Below are 23,502 nucleotides of genomic sequence, written 5' to 3'. Positions count from 1 at the left end.
AAAATACTGATAATGATGAATAACTCCTACGCCGTCAAGAACTAAGCTGTTAGAAAAAAATATTATTGAGATTAACGACAATAATTATAACAAGAACAAGAACGCATCCATGCTGAAAGAACTATCGTTTTAGGCTAAGTCCAAGAGTGTCAAACCACTAAAGAGTTATTTCGAAGTTATACACCGTGTACATTGATTTGCGTAGAATCGTATCTTTAATATTGATAGGTAATGTCATTTTGGCTAACGGCAATATTCTACCTAACGTACAATTAACGAGCAATGAGTAAAAGAGAAATCATACAATGGATCATGTGATCCATTGACATTAATAAACGTGTTTTTATTCGGTTTGATGACAGTTTTAAGAAATGAATTTGGGTCAATGTACTTAACGGTGCATCGCACATCGGAGTAAGCTACCGAAACGACATCGAAAATAAATTCGGAGACCATTCCATTACAATGACTGCCTCATTTTTCAAGCGATATTGTATAGGTTAAGATTAAAATCTGCGGAGCTTGGTAGCCGCAGGCTGGTAGGTTAAAGAAAAGAGTATCGAGTCAAGCCCTACGCTAACAAAATGTAAGGTAATTTGAATTTCGCACAGTGAACATGAGTATATTGAGGGATAGGATGAACAGAGTAACGAGGCTCCCGCGGCGAAAAGCCGTAAATTCACTCTCGAATAAGACCGGTAATACGTGCCTACTTATACGAATTATTTGTTGAATACGAGGGTCGCACTGAAATATTCGGGAATGGGACACTTAGAAATAACATAATAGAAACAGGCATATAATTTATAAAAATGTAACTCTTTATAAAACTTTTAAGGTATATTCCATTTGGTTGTCATTTGTATTTAAGAATTACTGGCAATTTGAAAATTGTATGTCGAACATTATTTGAAATTTTGGCCAAGTGATTTTTCGGATCATATTTTTAAACGGTTTTCAATATGCCCTCAGCGAACAAATAAAAGTTACAATGGGCTTCTGTTATTTTTTTATGAACTAGAGTTCATCGTACGCTCGTTTGCAGTTAAAATTAAATATGAAAGTCACTTTCATTTTATCCCATGGGTGATCTTAAAGAAGCATGTCATTCCAAAGCGACGTCAAAAATTAAAATCGCATTTGTGCTGTTAATTAAAAAGACTGCCAAAAAAGTTGCATATCGGCAGATTTCGACATTCCTAAATATTCATATGACAACAGTAAAAAAATCTTTTATATATATATATATATGTAAAAAAACTTCAATTCCGTTGGCTACTCCACGAATTTCATACAAAACCACTAAGGCCCCAAAATCGCCATACAAAAAGGACTTTGGGATTATGAGCCGTGTGCATTACAGAATGATTACTTTCAAAAGAAAATTTATATGCGTGGTCAGTTTGAGTTTAAGTATGCATTACAATAAAGATTGACTGTCTAGATGCGACAGTTTTCTCTATTCCCGACATTTTCAGTGCAACCCTCGTAACAGCAACATTGGTAGACCGTATCTCGTTGTGAAAAGGTTTACGAATGGTCAATTAATTGGTGGTACAGCTACATTATAAATCTGTCTAGCCGGCTCCGAGCCGGCTCGGATGACTCATTGGCATCAAGGTAACGATGGTAACGATGGTAACGATTCTCAGTTTCGTATTCAATAAACGTTGCATAAAAAATAAGTAGAAGAGGGTGTTTACTAATCTTACTCGTCCACGATGGATTTATGTGGGTAATAATATTATTATATTAGCATAAAGAAGTAGTCCACGTAAATATACTGGGGTGCCTAATACATCGTGTGTTTGGAGCGAGAGTACCTACATATAACCAAGTAGAGCGTGATACACGTTCCTTCCTATTGCTTTTGACTTATGGTTACGGTTGAATTCCTTTACTAAAATTATAAACATTACCGATGTTATTACCACTACAATCGGCATGATAGTAAATTGTTGCCGTAGCCTTTAGCCGCTTGCAACTTTACACAGTCCTGTATTCAACAATAGAATTTAAAAAAACCTGGGTTAATTCCAAGCGTTTGTCAAACTTATCTTCATTTTCTACATTCCTTTGGAAGCATTTAACCACATCACGTTTCTTTATTGTGGCATAATAATTCTACTAACGTTAGCTAACAGTTGCATGAAGTATACGAAGTGGAATTGATTATCATTACATAAATATCTACAGACTTAGTTGATTTTTATGTATGTAATAAAATAACATGAAATACTTACATGTAATAACTAATAGCGAGTAAAGGTGACAGTCCATTTCCAACGACAGCTGCACTACTGTTGCGACGTTACTGTCACTCATTGTCTTGTCATTCATTTTAATATGGAAATTGACAATAACATGACGTGTCGGAGCAGTAGTGCAGCTGCGGTCAGAAATGGAATGTTACCTTAAACCGAGTCAAGCACGCAACATACTTAGGGAAACGTAAACCACTAGAGTGGGACCACAAGTGCCAATAACTAGGTGCGAATAACGAAAGCGGTGAGTCAGGCGGAACACATCGACAGGCTGGGCTGGTTTCGTAGCTTGCAGAGCACTTGGTGTACCAGTATAAGTAAATCTTCAAAGTCCGTAAAAGCTATACTTGATCGGTGGTCATATTTAAACCTACTCTGGCTCTGTTGGCCATTCTCATTGTATACTGAGCGCAGGCAATCCTCAAGCAAACCGTTGATACCGCCTCTTAATACTGGTTGTCCTAACTTAACCACTCGGTAACATATCGATATAACAGTTCGAGTACTCGATGCATAAGCATTCAATGCACAATTCTGCATTAACGATCCTTGTTTACTAAGGTAACGATTATAACAATGGCTTAAATATTGTTGATATTCTATACTGGTAGATTAACCCTACCCATTTTAACATAATTTATGTAATTCAATTGTTAAGAAAACATTATTGTTACTTATCTTTTATGGTGAAGTGAAGATGGATGGATTACCATTTATGGTAAATATTTTTCTACAAATACTGATTTATTTTCGACATAAAATGTATCTTGAATAATACAAGATGATATAGTGTTTTACATAAAACCTTGAGCCGATAAACTTGTTTTATAAAGTCGCAATATCTCAACGTATAAAAAGGATATTATAACTACACTAGCTCGGCACACCACACCCCGTTCTTTCTGTCAAAATTATAATGTATGCCGGCGGGGACTCTTACGCCGAGATTGCCGACGGAGATTTCTCAGGCCCATTTAAACATCAAGCAGCCCATAAAAACGATTGGTATTGAGCTCCATCAACGATTTAGGTACATAATCACTATAATAAAAGTCAGACGTGTAATGTAAAGCGTTTAACATTGAATCATCGTTATAATGCAACTGAATGCAGCTATGCATAATTCCGTTAGTTTTAAGCAACTTTAGTGGAATTTCGCAAAGAGCGACGACCTTTTAGACGTGCCAATCTAATATGTACCTATCAAGTAGCGAAGCCTTTCGTGCAAAAACAAAGAATGATTAGTCCCTTGAATTGTTTTACCTTATAAAGTCCAACGAACGTGTTAAAATATAAATAGCAAACTTAACACTGTATCACTGCATTGGACAATACTTAGTACAAGCGGGTCGCATCATAAAAAAAGTTGAAAAACACTGGGCTGCAAAATAAGTTTTCGTTTTTTTTTTAATTCATTTTATGCTTCACGCAATTTATGATGAACGACTGACGATGAACTGAACGACGACATGAAAAACGACTAATCTTACGTACCTTTATTTACTCGTATGTAATCAGCAACCATTGGTTTGTCCAGTACATTACTCAATGAAAATTATATGCATCCATTCTGTTCTCTAAACGGCATGGAACACTTTATCAATACTGGCATAGTACATACATTAGCAAACTTCTCGACTAACTATGATTTGTGAGCATACTACATCACCCACGTGAGCTCACGGGAAATAAGCCGACCTAGTTTCAATCTTCTTGAACACTAGAAAATTTGAAACTACTAGATCTAGTAAACTAGCTAAATGAATACTACCAGAATATAGGTAAGCCATTCAGAAGAACAGATAACAACTAGTCTGATAAAGTGGTATTTATTGGTCTAGACACGAGGCGGTTCGAGAATGACATTGTTAAATACAATATCAGGAAATTGTAAATAACTAGAGGCACTAGAAAGTTACAACTACCAGTAGTAGAGGAAGTAAATTGGCTAAATTATTACTGCTCATAGTGCTCATACTAATCTTAACTATATTCTAATCACGGTTGAGAGTAGGTTACTATTACTAGGCATACTAGTATTCATGGGCAGTGTAGCGTAGTTTACAACTAGTGTTCATTATTCAATTATCAATTTATCACAAACGTACACTTGACCGGCACCATTATCTTGATCAACTTTGTTTATTAGTAAAAAATATTATTTATTTCGTTTTAATTCATAATTATTTAAGCCATAATACGGTTTTTTTTTAACTATGTTTGTAAAGTTCTGTTAATATAAACTTACATTGTGATCGCCGTTTACTACCGTTAACACATTAATACTAGGTTTATCCTTATGTTTATGTCTTTTTAAACTAAGTCTTTTCAAAGTGTTAAACATGATTATTTATTTTGAACCACTACACAAAAACTCAATACCACTTTTAAAACGAACCATTTCATAGGTAGAAATTATAGAAACATGACAGAAAACACTTTGGAATACAAAATTACGCCACGCCTGAGGAAAAAACACTGAAACAACTGAGCGGATTACAGGATTTGAGGAAACTGAGGTTTGCAACCTTGCCTTCGCGGTTCGCGCCTACTTCACCTACTGAATTTTTACAATTATATTTTACACAGCGCGGAGTCATAACTACAATGGACTGTTATCGCGAACACACAACGGTGACTAATCGGTCGTAGGTATCGTTAGGCCTTTAAATTGAAGCGTTACGCATGCTACTGCCGTGATTGGCATTGATTGAATTAAATAATATCATTTTTAGTGAAAGTACACAAATAATTCTCAATAAGGACGAGTAACCAGAGGTGCCCGGCCCCCTTTCAGGGCGTTTATTCACAACGCTTACCGATAGTATCACCACAGATTCACAACCAGTAGACACGTAATTTAAGACTACACGTCGTTGTTACTGGTTCCGAGTTAAAGTTACAGTAGCAACGAACGTCAGGTCAGAGACGAAATGGTTTGTGAACAGTAAGAAACGGGAGTGATTAGCTTCGGTCCCTGCCTCTCGACAAAGACTCATTGTCCTCTATCTCTAAACGCACTAATACTTTTAACTCCAACCTTAAGATTTCCAATACTGTGATCACATTTTAAGCAAACAGAACAACATAAATTTGACATAAGCTTGGCTGTTTGGTACCTTTTCACGTACAACAAAGGATAAAAGGAAGTAAATTTCTATGTTTAATGCAATAGATGTCTACGCTACGCGGACTTTTATTTTTCACATGGCTTGAGTATGGTGCTAAGTCGTGGGCATTATAACTTTATCTAAAGTCTATTTCAATAGACTAGTGCTAACTATGTAAACAAACCGCCATATTGAAATTGTCTCTGAATGATGAATTTACTAGTGATGGGCAAGACTCCTACTTACTACTTTACTAATGTCAAACCATATCGAATAATAAAATACCAAAAGTAAAAAACAAGTAGTTACTTATTTTAATTTGTTTAATCACGATCAGAAGACAAATTAGTACTTAAGAATGATGTATTGATGTATTTATAACCGCGGCGGTACAGAGCGTGGGTTGGGTAGTGTGTAGCGGGTTTATATCACCAACTTTAGTCACAACACTACCCATCATAGACAATTGTAGAATTTAAAAGAAACAAAACCGTCATTCCATCAGGTCCTAATAACCTAACTTATGAAGCCATTTTAAACTTTTAATTAAATATCCAAGATATAGTTATATATTTATGTAATATACGGAACGGACCATTTCAATAGTGTATATGTGTATGGTTTCAATGGTATATGATGAGGTGGTGGGAAAATTCAAAGAGAAACAGTGATAAAACAAAGTTACGTTGTTTGTTTACATAGTTAGCAAGTTCTATTGAAATATACTTTACGCACATATCATTAGTGCTCTATAATGCGTTCAGAAACCGTAGCAAATGGACAGCATTATTACAACCAATTTTACTACGAGAACTTTCTTATCTGTGGTAGTAGGTAAATCTGTACTTTAAAGTTATATAACTTTAACGATTTTTGTAAGGTTATGAGTTTAAATTTGGAACAGCACTCAAAACTGAAGTGGGTCTCTATTCTAGTATCCATAGATATTAAAAGAGTTATCGATACGAAACGTCAATTCAGTATGTTTTTTTTTTATATAATCCGCACGACATTTGATCTCGAGTGACTGAGAATAGGGACTTCATTCGTTTGTCTATGAATTAAAAAAAACTACGGATTCTTGACATGCGTGAAAAAAGTTTGCATTTACCGCCATTTGACGTACAGTTTATTTTTAATTAATTTTATGGTTTTAAGTATAAAAATAATTTGTTTTGTTGTTTTTAAACAAACTTAAAGCAAAAGTTTCGTGTAAAATGAGCGATAAAGATATTTCGGAGACACCACCTCTCAAATCTGCGAGTTCTGCCAGAGAGCAACGATGCCCCATCCCATGTCGGTTAAAATATTATGAGGTTAGTGAATATATCATAGAAAGTTTATAATATGTGTGTAGATAAAGTAGTGTATGTAACTGTACATAATTAGGCATTAAAACACTCGTGTGATCCTATTAAGAAACTCACTTCGTTCGTTTCTTAAACCCACACTCGTATTTTAATGCCTTTCATTATGTAGCAGTCACATAAACTACTATTATTTGATATTATCAATTCATTTATAAATAGCTAAATCTAACAGATCCAGGAGCTTAAGCTCAACGAAACAGGAAAAAGACAAGTCCTTTAAAACGTTCCACGGAAAAAAAAGTGCGGAGAAAGGAGTTGCAATCTTGCTCGTTGGCGCCACGACATTGCAACGGGAATCCGCCAGCGGTGACTATAGCAGTCTGACTCACAGTCCGGTTAATGAGACATTTCTAACCATGAAAAGCAAGAAGATCACACAAATGACTGAATCACCGGATATTTTAGAAATATCTAAAAGCTACCTTATCCAATGACAGCACATGACAACCTCTCTCGCCTATCCAGGCCTATGGCCTATTGATTTTGATTATAAAATATAATGCGGCATGAACTTCACTCTAGCCCCCACCCATATTCAGAATATGATTCGCCTTTATACTTGCTAATAGCTAAATATCCGCTTTGGAAATATCCCACCTCAAACATCATGAAACACATGTTTCCAAAACAACGCATTCTGCGGGAAGTCAACAACACTTGCACGTGCCTTGGTTTGCTGCTCGTTGAAGTACACCAAGGAAATTTATAGGTACATACATAATTCCAAGATTTGTGGGATTGGAAATGGGATAGTAACGGAATCAATCTCTCTGATAATCAGTTGTTATGGTCGTGACACGAAAATACCATTACTTGAAGTGCCTAATTTATATATTTTGTAACAAAGCGCATTTTCGAAACTATCCGTCATACGTAATGCTCCTAGAAACTTAATTATAATTTTATATGATATCAGCTTAGGTAATGATCATCATTCAATTTTAAATCATTTGACCTTTATTATCATTGATCTGTCACTATGCTTCAGATTAAATAAGTGAAGGCTCGTATATAATCCGCTTACGTTAAAAGGTACAGTTACTTACGTTAAAGTAGGGTTATGTTAGTCAATTAAGTCGCTTATTACCGCAAGTTTTGTACTTAACACTGATTTATAAGATACCGGGCGTGATCAAGATAACCACAACCCGTTAGGTTAGACCATAACCATATCAAAATCATACGCTACATTAGACTATGACAGTGTTCATCAGATAGAAGGGATAACATATATTATGGATGGACTTATTTACATATATTACCTATGCAATTGAAAGAAAAGCCAATTCACAACTTAAGTGTCATTCTATGGAACTTGCTAACTATGTAAACAAAAGTCACTAATAAATTCATCATTCAGAGACAATTTCAATACGGCGGTTTGTTTACATAGTTAGCAAGTTTCATAGAATGAAACTTTAAGTAACCCCTCAGAAGTTATAATGCATTCAGTCACATTAACAATGAGTTAATAACTTGTGCAAAAAGTGCATAAAACTGGTTTTGTTGCATCGATTTCACTGCATATCCAAAGACGGTAGCCATAATTTGGGTCGTCGGTTCAATTAACTTTACTTTCACTCTATACCATTGCAACCTGCGCTTTTTCCCATAATAGTCATAATTATCACATATTGTTCTTTAGAAGCATACCCAGCACCATTACGATTACCATTTGTTTCTTCTATCAAATACAAAAATCTAAGTTAGAATTATGTCGAAGACTGGTCTCAGTGGTCTCATTAATTCAATGAGCACTTGAGCATTATATCGAGTCGGGCAATATAGGTCTAGGCTATAGAAAATCGGTTCATAACCTGGAAACTCCCAGACCTACCTACGTATCCAACGTGTAATATGTGTAATACAAAATTATTCCGAGAAATAGTGCGATTTAAAATTACTTGTGGGCAGTAAAACAGTTATTCCATGGGACCCGTGCATCGAAAAACTTTTTTTGTATTTGCATATGAACTTGAGGTTAAAATCAGTCTCCCTAATAGGACTATAGACGCATTTGTCTGCAACAGTTTCATTATTAACATACCTTGTAGAATAGATTAGTTCATAAATACGATATATTATAGAGAAGACCTAGCAGTAGATTTTGTAAAATGATAAAACCAAAGCAAATTACAGGTCCTCAGGTCCCCACCCGTGGGCGGCCGGGCGTTGGGATCCTCACGCGTGGGCAAACAGGACGTGGACAAATCTACTGTGCATGTAGAATTGTAATTACATTTCGTCCTACTCGGATAAGCTGTGTATAACAGGTGTTTACAGTATAATATTATTAATACACAAAGGACATTTAGAAATATAAAATAAACACCAATTTTAAATAAAATTGGTATTATATTTTTTAATACGTATGTAGGTATCTGATTACGCTCTCATGTATAAGACAAACGGAACATGACATTGTGATTTGTGACTTTTTCTTTCAATTGCGACAATTACCTATACTGTTTTGCGCGTAAAACCGTTATATGGTAGGTATGTAGGTACTTTACATTTTGTTAATTTATATTTTTCAAAAAGGAATAGGTATTACTCGATTTCTTGATAATGGCTCTGAAGTTTAACGATTAAAAAAATATTTTTTGTTACCTGATCTACATCCCAGTTCGGCCCAATGTCCTACTAGGTCAGCACACCTGTAGAGATTTGGCGTTTATGATTGAACTAATTATAATGTTATGAGTGCAACATTTGAAGTCCTTTTTTATGTAAGCCAGGTTTTGAAGCATATGGACATATGCAATCTCAAATTGCAAACGTGAGCAAGTCTTGGGACCCAAGACAAGGATTGTGCTAGGGAGTAAAATATTGGATAACCATTGTCTATGACATTGGTTTTCAAACTAGGCACACATTAGCAAATTATGCAAACATTTTATTGTTATTGTTTGGTCCTACTGTGAGAAAACATACATTTACTATCCAAACTATGTGAGGCCGATATGAATAAAGTTTATGTAGACGAAATGAAAATGGCTGCCATTTAACTGATCACCAGATTTAGTACAATTTAATACCAAAAAAATCTATTTTACCACCCTAAAATAATAAATGATCACCAAAATTAGAACACCATTTTAATGTGGAATGATTACCAATTTTATTACATTTTACTATCCTATTAAAGGAAATAACACCAAACTAATCATTATTAACCCAAAAATAGTAAATTATTACCAAATTTCGAACCCCATTTTAATGTGAAATGATAACCAAATTTTTACATCTTGCTATCCTATTAAAGAAAATGACACCAAAATAATCATTGTAAACCCAAAAATAGTAAATGACCACCGAAATTAGAACTCCATTTTAATGTAAAATTACAACCAAATTTTTAAATCTTGCTATCCTATTAAAGCAAATGTCATTGTAAACCCAAAAATAGTAAATGACCACCAAAATTGTAACCACATTTTAATTAAAAATATATCGTTATCCTATAAAATTAATTAATCCACTTCGTCACCTTTTTCTAGTAGCATTTTATTTCTGTAACAGTCGCAGTTCTAACTTAACCTAACCCACTTTTCTAGTAGCATTTCTTTTCTGCAAGGAAAGCAGTTCAAACCTAACCTAACCCACTTTTCTAGTAGCATTTCGTTTCTGTATGGGTCGCAGTTCAAACCTAACCTAACCCACTTTTCTAGTAGCATTACTTTTCTGTAAGGGTCGCAGTTCAAACCTAACCTAACCCACTTTTCTAGTAGCATTTCTTTTCCGTAAGGGTCGCAGTTCAAACCTAACCTAACTCACTTTTCTAGTAGCATTTCTTTTCTGTAAGGGTCGCAGTTCAAACCTAACCTAACCCACTTTTCTAGTAGCATTTCTTTTCTGTAAGGGTCGCAGTTCAAACGTAACCTAACCCACTTTTCTAGTAGCGTTTCTTTTCTGTAAGGGTCGCAGTTCAAACCTAACCTAACCCACTTTTCTAGTAGCATTTCTTTTCTGTAAGGGTCGCAGTTCAAACCTAACCTAACCCACTTTTCTAGTAGCATTTCCTTTCTGTAAGGGTCGCAGTTCAAACCTAACCTAACCCACTTTTCTAGTAGCATTTCTTTTCCGTAAGGGTCGCAGTTCAAACCTAACCTAACCCACTTTTCTAGTAGCATTTCTTTTCTGTAAGGGTCGCAGTTAACCCACTTTTCTAGTAACATTTATTTTCTGTAAGGGTCGCAGTTCAAACGTAACCTAACCCACTTTTCTAGTAGCATTTCTTTTCTGTAAGGGTCGCAGTTCAAACCTAACCTAACCCACTTTTCTAGTAGCGTTTCTTTTCTGTAAGGGTCGCAGTTCAAACCTTTTTTTTTTTTTTTTTAAGAGGGGAAATGCTTTACGCATACCACCCGGCGCGGGGACGGGCCGGGATGGTTATGTGGGACTCCCAGTTGTGGGCTAATGAGACCCCAGGTTTACCCACTAAAACCCCACTTTTCTAGTAGCATTTCTTTTCTGTAAGGGTCGCAGTTCAAACCTAACCTAACCCACTTTTCTAGTAGCATTTCGTTTCTGTAAGGGTCGCAGTTCAAACCTAACCTAACCCACTTTTCTAGTAGCATTTCGTTTCTGTAAGGATCGCAGTTCAAACCTAACCTAACCTACTTTTCTAGTAGCATTTCGTTTCTGTAAGGGTCGCAGTTCAAACCTAACCTAACCTAGTTTTTTAGCAGCATTTCGTCTATGTAAAGGTCGCAGTTCTAACCTAACCTACTTTTCTAGTACCATTTCGTTTCTGTAAGGGTCGCAGTGCTAACCTAACCTAACCCACTTAACTGATAGCAGTTTAACCTACTTTTCTAGTAGCATAACGAAATGCTACTAGAAAAGTAGGTTAGGTTAGGTAGCTATGCGGTGCGGGGTACGGGAGGTTGAACGGGAGGGGCTAGTAATTTTGGCATCAGTTTACTTTATTTGGTAATATGTATAAATTTTTTGGTAATCATAGTGGTTTATTTAGGTGAAAATATCGCACTAATTTGGTCTTCAAGATTTGGTGATCATTAAATAAATAAATATTATAGGACATTCTTACATAGATTGACCAAGTCCCCCAGTAAGCTCAAGAAGGCTTGTGTTGAGGGTACTCAGACAACGATATATATAATATATAAATACATAGAAAACAACCATGACTCAGGAACAAATATCTGTGTCATCACACAAATAAATGCCCTTACTGGGATTCGAACCCAGGACCATCGGCTTCACAGGCAGGGTCATTACCCACTAGGCCAGACCGGTCGTCAAATGTCATTAATGATTTTTGGTGATCATTCAATATATTTGGTATTTGAATACAATTTGAAGTGCAGTCGTAATTAAAATTTGTATTTTTAGGCCTTATTTTTTTGGTATTCAGTAAGTTTTTTTGGTAAGCATGATTTTCTTATTTAGGGTACCAAAGTATTTTTTGGTGGTCATTATATTTGTAGCCAATAAAAATGTAAAAAAGTCAAACATTTCAGTTTTCTACTATCGCAACGCAATTCAGTTTCATAGTGAACTTCATTGCAAAGATTGGTTCAACATACCTACATTTATAATAAAAGCATTTGATTCACTTTGCTCTCACTCGAGTTGACGTGTATGTCTAACTAGATCAGACATACTAAGTGGAGCATCCGTGACTCAACGACCACCGTCACACTTCTAAGCTAAATTACGCTGGCTGCAAGAAATCGATACTTTTTTGCTATCACATGTACATATACGAATAGAGCGTCTGTTTGTGTAACGTTTGTAGTAAAATGTAAGTATTGAAATGTAGAAAAGTAGAAACTGTCGGTAAAATGCGACACGGCCCCATGAAATATAAAAAATGACACTTATAACAAACATATGAAGACGCCGCCGTTCATACACGCCATACTCAGATTGTCAGATAGTCAATAGTAGTATAGCTGTATTTAAATGATAAATATTTGTGAAGAAATTCTACACATACATTCCTCATTGTTTCTTATCGAACAGCAAGAACTTAAGACATTTAACATCTAGGAAGTCACATTCGTCAAATAAACGTTTTATGAAACGTATGACAGTTCTCTGAGATGAAAGTTATCGGCGCCTTATTTAACGTTAACCGGCCCATTAAATCTGTTGGCCCTTTGGAGATTGATCAAGCAAACCGTAGTCCGACGCAGAACGGGGTGCATTCACGGTCATTAGTGCAATATTTACGAGCCGGTCAATGAACGGGGCGGCCCGATATAACTACCATAACGATTGATTTCACAATATTGCGGCTGATAGATTTGACATACTCTTTTAAATTGACGACAAATCTGATTGATCTGTTATCTGTTTCATGCGCCATGTATCAACACACTTCAAAAACCTTATAAGATACATAAAATAGAATGTTTATCAAGCTTTTAAAATCTGGGGCCGAATTATAAAAACTATAAAACTGAAATTTACACGTCACGTCAGTCACGGCAGAAGTTACCTAAAAGCGCAAAACACAAGCGTACACATAATTACATATAATATTCAACATTTTGTGGATCTCCAAATACTAGAAGGATTGATAATTTTAGGATGACAAGATGATCAATGCGAATTTGACAACTTTATTAGGAGTCGCGAACTGTACCGACGGGTTCAAGCGTGACTACGCTTGAACCCGCGGGTCGTAGTAAATTACGACGTTAGGTAATATCGTTCTCATTAACTCTTGCACTAACCCTGAACCCTTATAAAACTGAGGTCAAATTACAATTAATTGCGTTAAAGGACAATTCACACCAATTAAGTGAGCGCGACATTGCAACATTCGGATAATTCGGATATATTATCATTCATGAGGCTAGCTCCTTTTAACAAGCGTATTAACTACCTGTACTTCATTTAAGTAGATTTAATTTCTGTAACATCCACTGTTTAGGCATTACAAAGCGGTGAACATAAATATGCTCAATATGCTCCACTCCACCTACCAAAATTTTGTGAGGAATCAATCAATCAAACAATTAAAAATTAAGGACATCAGCTAATAACATTGCTATTTGATTTGCTAATAAAGATAACATTGGTTTTAACACTTTTAACACAAAACACTCTGGAACCTAAAACCCATATATACACGAAATGTCATTTTAGTAAGCTATCTGGGTTACTCGTATATAACAAATCACGAAGTACTTTCGTTAACAAAGATGTCTTTATGACTATAGAGTCCATTAAACAACTTGAAATAGATGAAACCCGACTCTCTCGTTGCATTACCGTTAATGAAGACAATGGTTGGATTCCGGAGTATTTTTGGTGAGATACTATTTTAAAAATATCACGAGTATCACGACGTAATGAAGATTCACACGTGTCCCGTTTATAGGCATTCACAGCGATGACATAATAAATGTTACTCGTATAATTTTATTTTATTTAATAGCTTGACAGACTGGAAGATCGATAGCAGTATTTTTTAAAGATCAACGTTATGTGTAGACAACACGTTATAGAGGTGAGAATTATATAGCTATTAATTAACAAACTATTGACGTGAAAGTTGTCACATATGGATAATTACATATATTCGACGAAATGAGGAAATTAAACAGAATTTTCACGTTTTATAAAACTGTCATGCGGATAATTGCTCAAAATAGGTTGCACGTAATGCAATTAGGCTTGGAAAGAGAACGTATGCACAATGATCAAAAGGCGCATTCTAGTCAGCCATAAACTTGCTCAGCTCACCCAATGGAGCGAATACCAAACGAAGGACGATTGTGAATATTGTGACTGCATATCTAGGTGACTTCGTGCATAAACATCTAGAAATTACGAAAATTATTCATAAAAGCAAACCACCAAGTGCAACTTTTTGCACGGAAGAAGGGTTCCGTACATTCTTACAAGATTAAACCGCCGCATGAATTAGATTTTTTGTATTGAGATATCTTTCATTCTTTATTTTTCTTATTTGTTAATAGAAATACATATTCTGTGAAAATCCCAGATTAAAAAAATACCAATGAGGATTAAGGTGATACAGTTAGACAGACGCACGGACAGTGGGTGTTTAGTAATAGAGTCCTATTAGCACTCTTCGGATACAGAACCCAAAAGTCAGGTTATTAATTATTATAGATTTACATAAGTGGTAGAAAGCGAGCAATACCGCCCCGATTCACACGTTTCTTCGTAGTTGTGCTAGTATAAACAATAAGCCAATGCAATGAGTATCGAGTCGTGTCTATGAGCAAGCGCGTGAGACGTATTGTGCCAATACTGCGACGAACTGAGCCGACGAATGAACACTATATCACAGTCAACGACCTACAGGCCCGTGTAGCATTAGGAAAGTGATTAATTTGTTCATAATGTTTCATTTATACTTAATGAAATTCATGGATTGGAAACAGCATCCACAGTTAATTTTATTGCACAAAATATGTAGGTAGTGTACCAATAACCGACTTTGATAAAACGAGTGGAATTCTTCTCAAGTCAACCATGGGAATATAATAGAATACATTTATTTACGTCTCACCATGTAACCATAGCAGAGGGTATAAAAGGAACGGACGAAAAAAGTACCCCCAGTCAGCGTAATGCCACGGCAAGCCGCAGCGCTGATTTTCGGTAGGGACCTAAGTAGATAATAGGGAATACGGAGATCCATAAAAGGCGAGAAAGTAACGTACAGCGAATGGACATTAGCATAGATGGCATTGCTAAGTTAATGAAACAAGTCATAAATTGAATTTTGTAACTTAAACTCAATATACTGTTGTCATATCATATCTCCCGCAAATTAATTGCAAAAGACGAATAGGTTACTTTAGAGTTACCGAGATGTTATCCGGCTCGATTGAAGGCGGGTTTAGTTCAGTTGATTCATCGTTCGCTTTGACAGCAAACAGTGTAAATCAATAACAGTCTGGCGGCTGTCGTCGCAGTTTGTGGTTAAAACCGCATATAATATTATAAAGCCTGGCTGTATATTTATTACCTTTGCTCATCGAATACAGGACAGTCGAACAAACAGATGATCCATTGGAGTGGAACTCTGACCTTAAGAATTACAGGAATTATTCATAATCAGTGATGTTGCTGATTTTTACTAGTTCGCCTGAGAGTTCGACTCTTCTCCACCTGGGAAGCAATTGAAAATAACTCCCCTATAAGTTCCTCAAAGGCTTAGCCGCCAATGAGCACTCATGTTTCAAGACGTACCTAAATTTATGTCCGATATATATTCGAAGCGACGCAGACTCATAAAAACGGCGGCTGTTAGGGCTCCATGTTTAATGATAAAAAAAATGTCCCGAGCACGACTTCTCGGAATCTTTGGATGATACGTTTTTTCGTCACGATTTTAACAAGTAGCTTTTAAATACATTTTGGTACTGATGATTATAACCAGTTTAAGACACCGATTTAGATAACTACCTCAGCTTTCCTCCGAAGAGATAAGTTCCTCCATATATCCCGAGGACTAGTCCATCCAACCTTTGCCTTGTCCGCTCCGCAGTCACCGACACTACTAACGCACCTACTAAGTTTAGTCTGTTGGCCGGAGCTATTACTAAAAGCTCGATTTGGCATTCTCCTGACATTCAACTAAACAAAAACCAAATAGACACTTGAAAAGTAGGTAATCACAGAAACTTGAGACGATTCTCACGCGTCACTACTTGTTGTGAATAGCAAAACATTCACTTTACAACTGTTCATTATTTGGATGCGTCCCAATTTGTAATAATCCTCTCACATCTTATTGTTACGCATAAAACTATAGAAACACTGGGATTAACAATGCACTGGCACGGTGGTTTAAAACAAACTGTAGTAATATGAGGCACATTCACGTCTGTCAGTTTGGAGGTTAAGTTACTGGCGATACCGGCTGCCTGCCGGCTGGCTCGAGCGTGCCCTACGCCGGCCCGCCCCACACGGGGCGAAAACTATTAACCACCTGTCTTTTTATTTGTTAACGATACTCCATAACTAACACAAAAAAATGCCTTAAAAGCAGTGGAATATGAGCTAGAATTAAATGGCTGAGTAAACTATCTTCCTTTCGGAGTTAAAAAGATACCTACTAGGAAACGATACTCTAGGATTAATACTGTAACTCAGAGCATTAAGAGCTATAGTCAAGTGGCCGTACACATGTGCCTTTTAGAACTATAAAAAAGTGTTATCTTTAACCGATTTCAACTAAGCAAAAAAGGATCTGTTATTATTGTATTAAAACAGTTTTACGACTAAATGGAACAGAAATTAAAGAACGACATCTAATAAATCAGTAGAAGATATAATGTGTACAAAAAATAGAATAAGTAGTAAGTAGTATTTACTACTGAACTGACCGCTTTTAAAGCAATTAATGAGTACAGCTACAACGGTACAAATAGGTGCAACCAACTAACACCACAAAGTCTACAATTAACTATTCAAACGTTAAAAAGGAAGTTGCATAATAAGTGAACCTACATCTGAACGCTATTACGAACGCGCGCGTGTGGATCGACCTCCTTCATTCAGGTACGAGTTAATTATGGCTATAGCTGTATACAGGCAAAAGGATCCCAGACCCGTCACACTCATGACCACCAGACACAAAAGCGTTAACGAATCTATAAAGAAGTAAATCCTTAATAACGATTACTTAAAATTGGATCTTAAAGTTTTTATAAGAAAGTCTATAATTGACTACGTTCGAATGCGGTTAGCTTTTTGCGGTATCGAACGAAACAATGCAAGAAGAGAACGTGCCCCAACTGCTTTTAGCCATTGGTGAATTTAAAACCAAATCCGTCTTCTGAAGAAGTCATTGTATTGGAATGGTTAAATTCCTTGTGTCGTAATGTACTTACAAATGAACAGTAGTCAGACGTTGCTCTATTATTAGGAGTATTTCTTATCGGTGCAAGTTCTTTGACACATCCCAACGAGATAATGTTGCCGATAAGGAGAGTTGAAGAAATATTATGATAGACTATACAAATACGAGTTTTGCTTCAAAGGATCTGTGACCAAATTGAACAAGGAAATAGTATACTCGTAATATCCGTATTCCATAATCAACATTTTAGGAAAAGTTAGTTATCATTTTCGGGTACCGTATTAAACAAAACGTTATCAATATTATCTATACCCATTAATGATATCTCTGTATGTTTGTTGTTCGTCAAGAGTAGGTATAGGTATAAGTATAAGGCATACTTTAATGCGCTTAAAAGATAACCTCTTGTTAACACTAGTTGGCTTCAATAACTGCATTGTTCCCGATTTTCAGGTCAGGGGGCGACCGTGAAACAGTAGCGACTGTTTAGTGAATTCGACATATGCGAACAGCATGGCTGCCGCTGCAAGAAGTTATTTTTAACCCAGTAGTGTAGGGGTCAGTCACCCGTTCTCTCCCCGGACCAGTCCTATCACATGGAGAAACTGCGTGGGAATATGGTGGGATGCCAGACATGTCCTTACCGGGAGGATAAAACACTCGGTAAAAAGACAAAGTGAATTGAAATGCTTTTGTTAGCCTTATGCAGCCCAGTCACGATGCGCAAGATGATAAAGTAACTTTGAAAAGATTTGCTAATTTTGTTGCGATGAGGATCCAAGGAGGTTACTGAGATTATTTCTAGGACTTCCAAATTAGAGAAGATTGTGTCTGTGTACGTTTATATTTCGCGTATTTTTGCTTTTTACACTTTCTTCCAAGGGTTAAGTCGATAGCCTAAACTAGAGAAGAGTCTAGCTTAGTCTCTAGACTAGAATATCCATATACCTAAATAAGTAAATGTACGATATCCAGATTCTTTTCAGCAGTCATTTTTAAAACACTGACATGAAAAAGTAATACCGTACGTAGGTAATGTAGATATGCCTGCCCACGTATGTTTTTCTTTTCCTGTCAAGGAAAATATAAATTCTGGTTAGAAAATACGTAGTTACAAACCTTGTGAATTTTCTTATTAACTTCCACTTCCACGATTTTACAACGTATAATCAACTAAACTAAAACATGGTCTATCACGAGTGCAATGTTACCTACACTATAAACGTCGGAGGTAATTTTGGAATTTTAATTTAATACCTAACTTATCTACAGGATTCATTGTTGTTAAGGATAAGGTTCAAGTCAAAGGAATATTCTATTTTTTTACGATTTTACAAAGAGAGTACAAATCAACTTTCTAATATAGTATATCCGTGTGTAACGTATTCTCAAATAATAGGAGATAAAGTAGCATTAATATTATGCAGTCGATCGCAGAACTCGTCTGAAAGACTACTATGTAAATGTAATAAGGACTAGCTACTTACAGCATGATGAGTTATGTAATACAACACCTGACACGGGTGGAGCGTATCGATTGAATGTAAACACAAACCATTATATTCTTCTGAGTGAGTAAACAAAACATCCTTTAATTGTTTAATCATGTCATATGCCTTGTTATTGAATATTCAGCGTAAAAATGTTTGAATTTACATTACCTACGAGAAAAAAATGAGGGAACAAGCGTCGTATCAATTCATTCAAACGAAATAGTTTCTTCAAATGTGACCCAAGGTGTAGTTATGCTTATCGATACTTAGATTAGGATTCATATGTACAAGAGGGTTGCCGGCGTTAAAATAACGACGTCTCCCTTTTTCGGGGTAAGCTATTATTGGGGAGAACAGTAAGGGTGCACAAAATTTAATACGGCAGGGGACTCACCGTAGCCGTATCGGTGAGGGTGACGGTGGCTGAGGTGGGCCCGTTCGGTGCATTATTGTTGAGAGATAAGCCGGCCGCCACCTGATTGTTCGCATTTTGTTCGATTATACGCTGCCTCAGGGCCAATCGTTCCAGGCTAGCCAAGCGGTGAGATCCTCCTGTGCCTTCTCTATCCCTCTCCCGTAGGCTGCCCGTGCTTCCGGCACTGAAGGACCCACTATACTTTGGAAGAGTCGGAGGCGGCACAGGCCTTGCAGAGCCGCTTCTCCCCAGAAGCGATCCACTTGACGTGTACGCGTAGCTGCTCGGGGTGCCAAGAGTGGCAGTCCGCGGAGCGGCTCCAATCCCATTTAGGGTTCCATTAGTACCATTGACAGCGCCACCATTCACCGTGGTCGTGGTGCCGTTCATCTCCTTAACATGTATTCCGTCATGCGAGTGTTACGAATCGGAAACACGCACTGAGTCACTGTGAGAGCACTACGATATGATCGCGATTTGGAGCGATTGAAGTAGCGTACGAGCCGAGTGCCCGTCGGAGGCGGTTTGACAGCTCAAGCGGTACAGAGGCGCGCGGGCGGGAACCGGGCGCCCCGCGCTGACGCCGTCGCCGGCCGGCACTCGCAACCCTACACCGCCGAGGATTCCTACTGCACGAAACCCCAACAGAGGGTTGAAAATGCAATGCCGCCCTTTCAAGGTCGACCCACAAATTCCGGACGCATCCAGTAGCCAAATAAACGCAATCCATATAGGGATAAATTTTAGCCGGAATAGCAAAACACGTGTCCATTATTTTTCATGTTCTCCAATATATATTCAAACCAGTAATTACTACCAAACTAGCTATTTGCTTGAACAAAACTCTCTACAGAATTTAGAGCGTTTTGTCACTTTTCAGTACTTTGGAGGCCAATTTCTACCAGGAAGTTTTGTATGGGCAGCTAAAAAAAATACGTGTCCGTTATTTTAGACTACTCTATAACATATATAAAAATTAATCAAATCGGAGCCGGCCAGTTGGGTACCCTTCCTTGTAAGTAAATATTGGAGAGAAGAAATGTTAGGTAAGTACATTATTTTCAAATGGATGAACGCTCTTCGTTTTTTTTCTTATCAGTTTTAGTAATAACAGGAAGATTCCAGGAATAACACATTCAGTTCAATTGGGTAATTTTCAAAAAAGTACAGCTATTCAACTAATCACCCAACTCATTTAAAACCATGCCAAAGATATTGCGGAATTTTAACGACTATCATGAACTGTGAAGTTGTTAAGAAACTAGATCGTACACGAGTTTCTTTCGTAATGGATACGATTGTCATAATATGTCATATTTCACTCTCCGAGGGAAACAAGTACACAAGTGTCGTAGGAGCGTATAGACACATGTGACGTTCTAAAGGTGCGATATTGGGTGTAAGTTAATATTCAATGAAGAACGGATGTGTCTAGTTCGATGAACTGACCCAAGACGCTCGACGACTAGGGGACCAGCGGAAGTATTTTTAAGGTCGAACAATAGTGCTACGCTCAGTTACTCTGTGACAGTAGTCTAATACAACGGTATCTAGTCGCATTATATTAAACAAATACCCAAAAAAACAGTCAATTCATGCACCTACTTATTCTAAGAAATCAATTTGATTGGGTTCATTGATAATTTGGGAATATCGCAACGTAAAGTGTCATTCTATGGAACTTGCTAACAATGTAAACAAAAGTCACTAGTAAATTAATTATTCTTTGACAATTTCAATATGGCGGTTTGTTTACATAGTTAGCAAGTTCCATAGAATGACACGTTAACCTTACTTTGTTTTAGGGACACATTGATCACCAGACAGCGTAGCTGCATCTACTAGAAAACGTTTATCTAGTTTACTTAAGCCACTTAGGAGGATACATTTAAAATACCGGACAAGTGCGAGTCGGATTCGCCCACCGAGGGTTCCGTACTTTTTTGTATTTGTTGTTATAGCGGCAACAGAAATACATCTTCTGTAAAAATTTCAACTATCTGACTATCACGGTTCATGAGATACAGCCTGGTGACAGACGGACGGACGGACGGACGGACGGACGGACAGCGGAGTCTTAGTAATAGGGTCCCATTTTTTACCCTTTGGGTACGGAACCCTAAAAAACATCATCTCTGCAAAGTCAAACCTAAGTAAAATTTCGATAAAGCAATTAGTGAGTTAAACCATGAAAGAGAGACTACATTTCTGCGTATACTTAATAACTATTAAATTAAAAAAATTAAAAAACCCCTACACTATATCCAAAAATATCCATTTTATGTCAAAAATGCTTTACATACATCATTTTGGAAAAAGCTGATACTCTTCAAATGCTGGATCGATTTCTATCAAACATAGCTAAGAAGAAAACGCGCGTAAAAAACTGCATCGAAATCGGTCCATCCGTTGGAGAGCTACGGTGACAGTGACACAGACAGACAGACAATAAAAACCAACACATGTTATATATTCCCTGCTTTCCATAAGGTACATCTATTTTCTTTCTAATTCGATTCTACTCAGGAATGTACTTATTGGTTTATGGTATTGATTCCATATGTTCATTATGATCAACTACTCAAATTATCCTTATCGTCTATAAATCCATTTAGAGAAAATTTAAACAAATATGTAACTGTAATAATTAATAAATAAAAGTCTGCTAAAAATCCTTACTAATTCTACATGATGTTGATGACTTAGAAGTACTATAAAGGTCCATTAGCAATGAAAAATAGAATATTAGTAATTAACAGTACAGTTATTTTTCTTGTGCACTATAGAACCTTTATAAAACTCAAGAGTATAATATGATGTTTTTTAATGCTACCATGAAGTAGAACTCCAAGACATGCAGATGACCCACAGAGTGCTCGACAATAGCGTGGCGTCCAAAAAGCAATTCACGGCTGATGGTAGCATTTTTCATTTATCGCCACGGATAAAAGATCCGCTGAATACCGTCCAGTATGTATGTGCGAGAGTGACAGTGCCGTATCCATATGGATAATAGATAAAAACACTACCATAGTCAGTGTGCCACGCCACGCCACTGCCCGTGAAGTAATGATTGGACCCAGCCAGCTGAATCATGAATGGGGAAGTGTTTTAACTTGCCTATTCCTTAATGCGGGAAGCACGTGCTGTCCGCGTGTGCCGACTGGCTGGTCCGGCGGCGATCGACCGCCTCGCGCAGGCGCGCTGGCACCCCACAGACCCAAAGCCCTCAACCCTTACTACTAACACGCCCACTTATTTTCCAAATGTCTACGACTCCCAGAAAGTTTTGTGTTCATAAGGCCTTATACTATCAAGGATCCCGGGGGCCCCTGCTGCGGTGCAATTGCGCCGCGAGCATCACGCTTGTTGAATGTCAATATGGAATTCCCACCAACATCAAAATTTTTCCAAATGCGTAATTTAGACTTGCAGACCTTGCAATGCATTTTGATTTCTTATTGGCGTCAGGGTGTAACTGGCGGCGTTTGACAACACAACATGGAACCTAGCAAGTTACTTGCATAGAAATATAAACATTACACCCATAATTGCAGCTACAAATAACGGCCCGATTCGAACTTTAAGATGTCAAATAATACATAGATACGTCATGGATTAGATATGTCAGTGTCATAAATGACGTTTTTGTTTGAATAAAAGTCACTTTTGACACTGGCATATATCTAATATATAGTATCTAGGCGAAATATTTGACGTAATCTTAATAAAGTTGGAATCGGGCCGTAAGTGTCGGAATTGTCTACTTCTACCTTAAAGTTGTAGTTTTAAAGTTATCATCATCTGTATCATCAATACCGCAGTGTTTTTAACCTATGGGTCGCGACCTTCTGGGGGGTCACGAAGCCTCTACAGGGGGCCATAGATGCCAACAAAAAATTCAATAGGTACAGGTTACAACAGCAAAGGGTGAGAAGCAGCATTTTTTTTTTCATTTCAAGGGTGTGGCGAAAATGGTATCGAAAAGCGTCACGAAAAAGGTAAAATAAGTATATGATTTTGATTAATGA

The 23,502-nt window shown here is 37.0% G+C and overlaps 2 protein-coding genes across 3 annotated transcripts in view; both read right to left on the bottom strand.

The window, feature by feature from the left end:
* The window catches only part of LOC134789995 (septin-7), a 44,970-nt gene extending 24,969 nt beyond the window's left edge, over positions 1 to 20,001 (bottom strand). Inside the window, exon 1 of one of the 2 annotated variants that reach the window (XM_063760736.1) lies at positions 19,451 to 20,001. In XM_063760736.1, the coding sequence (XP_063616806.1) occupies positions 19,451 to 19,861 (411 nt within the window). In that variant the 5' untranslated portion in view covers positions 19,862 to 20,001. The remainder of the gene's footprint in view (positions 1 to 19,450) is intronic. The other variant, XM_063760737.1, reaches the window with a different exon arrangement.
* The window catches only part of LOC134789988 (phospholipid scramblase 2), a 412,262-nt gene that overhangs the window by 314,631 nt on the left and 74,129 nt on the right, over positions 1 to 23,502 (bottom strand). The window lies entirely within an intron of this gene.

The sequence above is a fragment of the Cydia splendana genome, chromosome 4 (genome assembly GCF_910591565.1).
Source record: "Cydia splendana chromosome 4, ilCydSple1.2, whole genome shotgun sequence".
Lineage (NCBI taxonomy): Eukaryota > Metazoa > Arthropoda > Insecta > Lepidoptera > Tortricidae > Cydia > Cydia splendana.
Note: the sequence above shows the minus strand (reverse complement) of the source record. Positions and strands in the feature narration are given on the sequence as shown.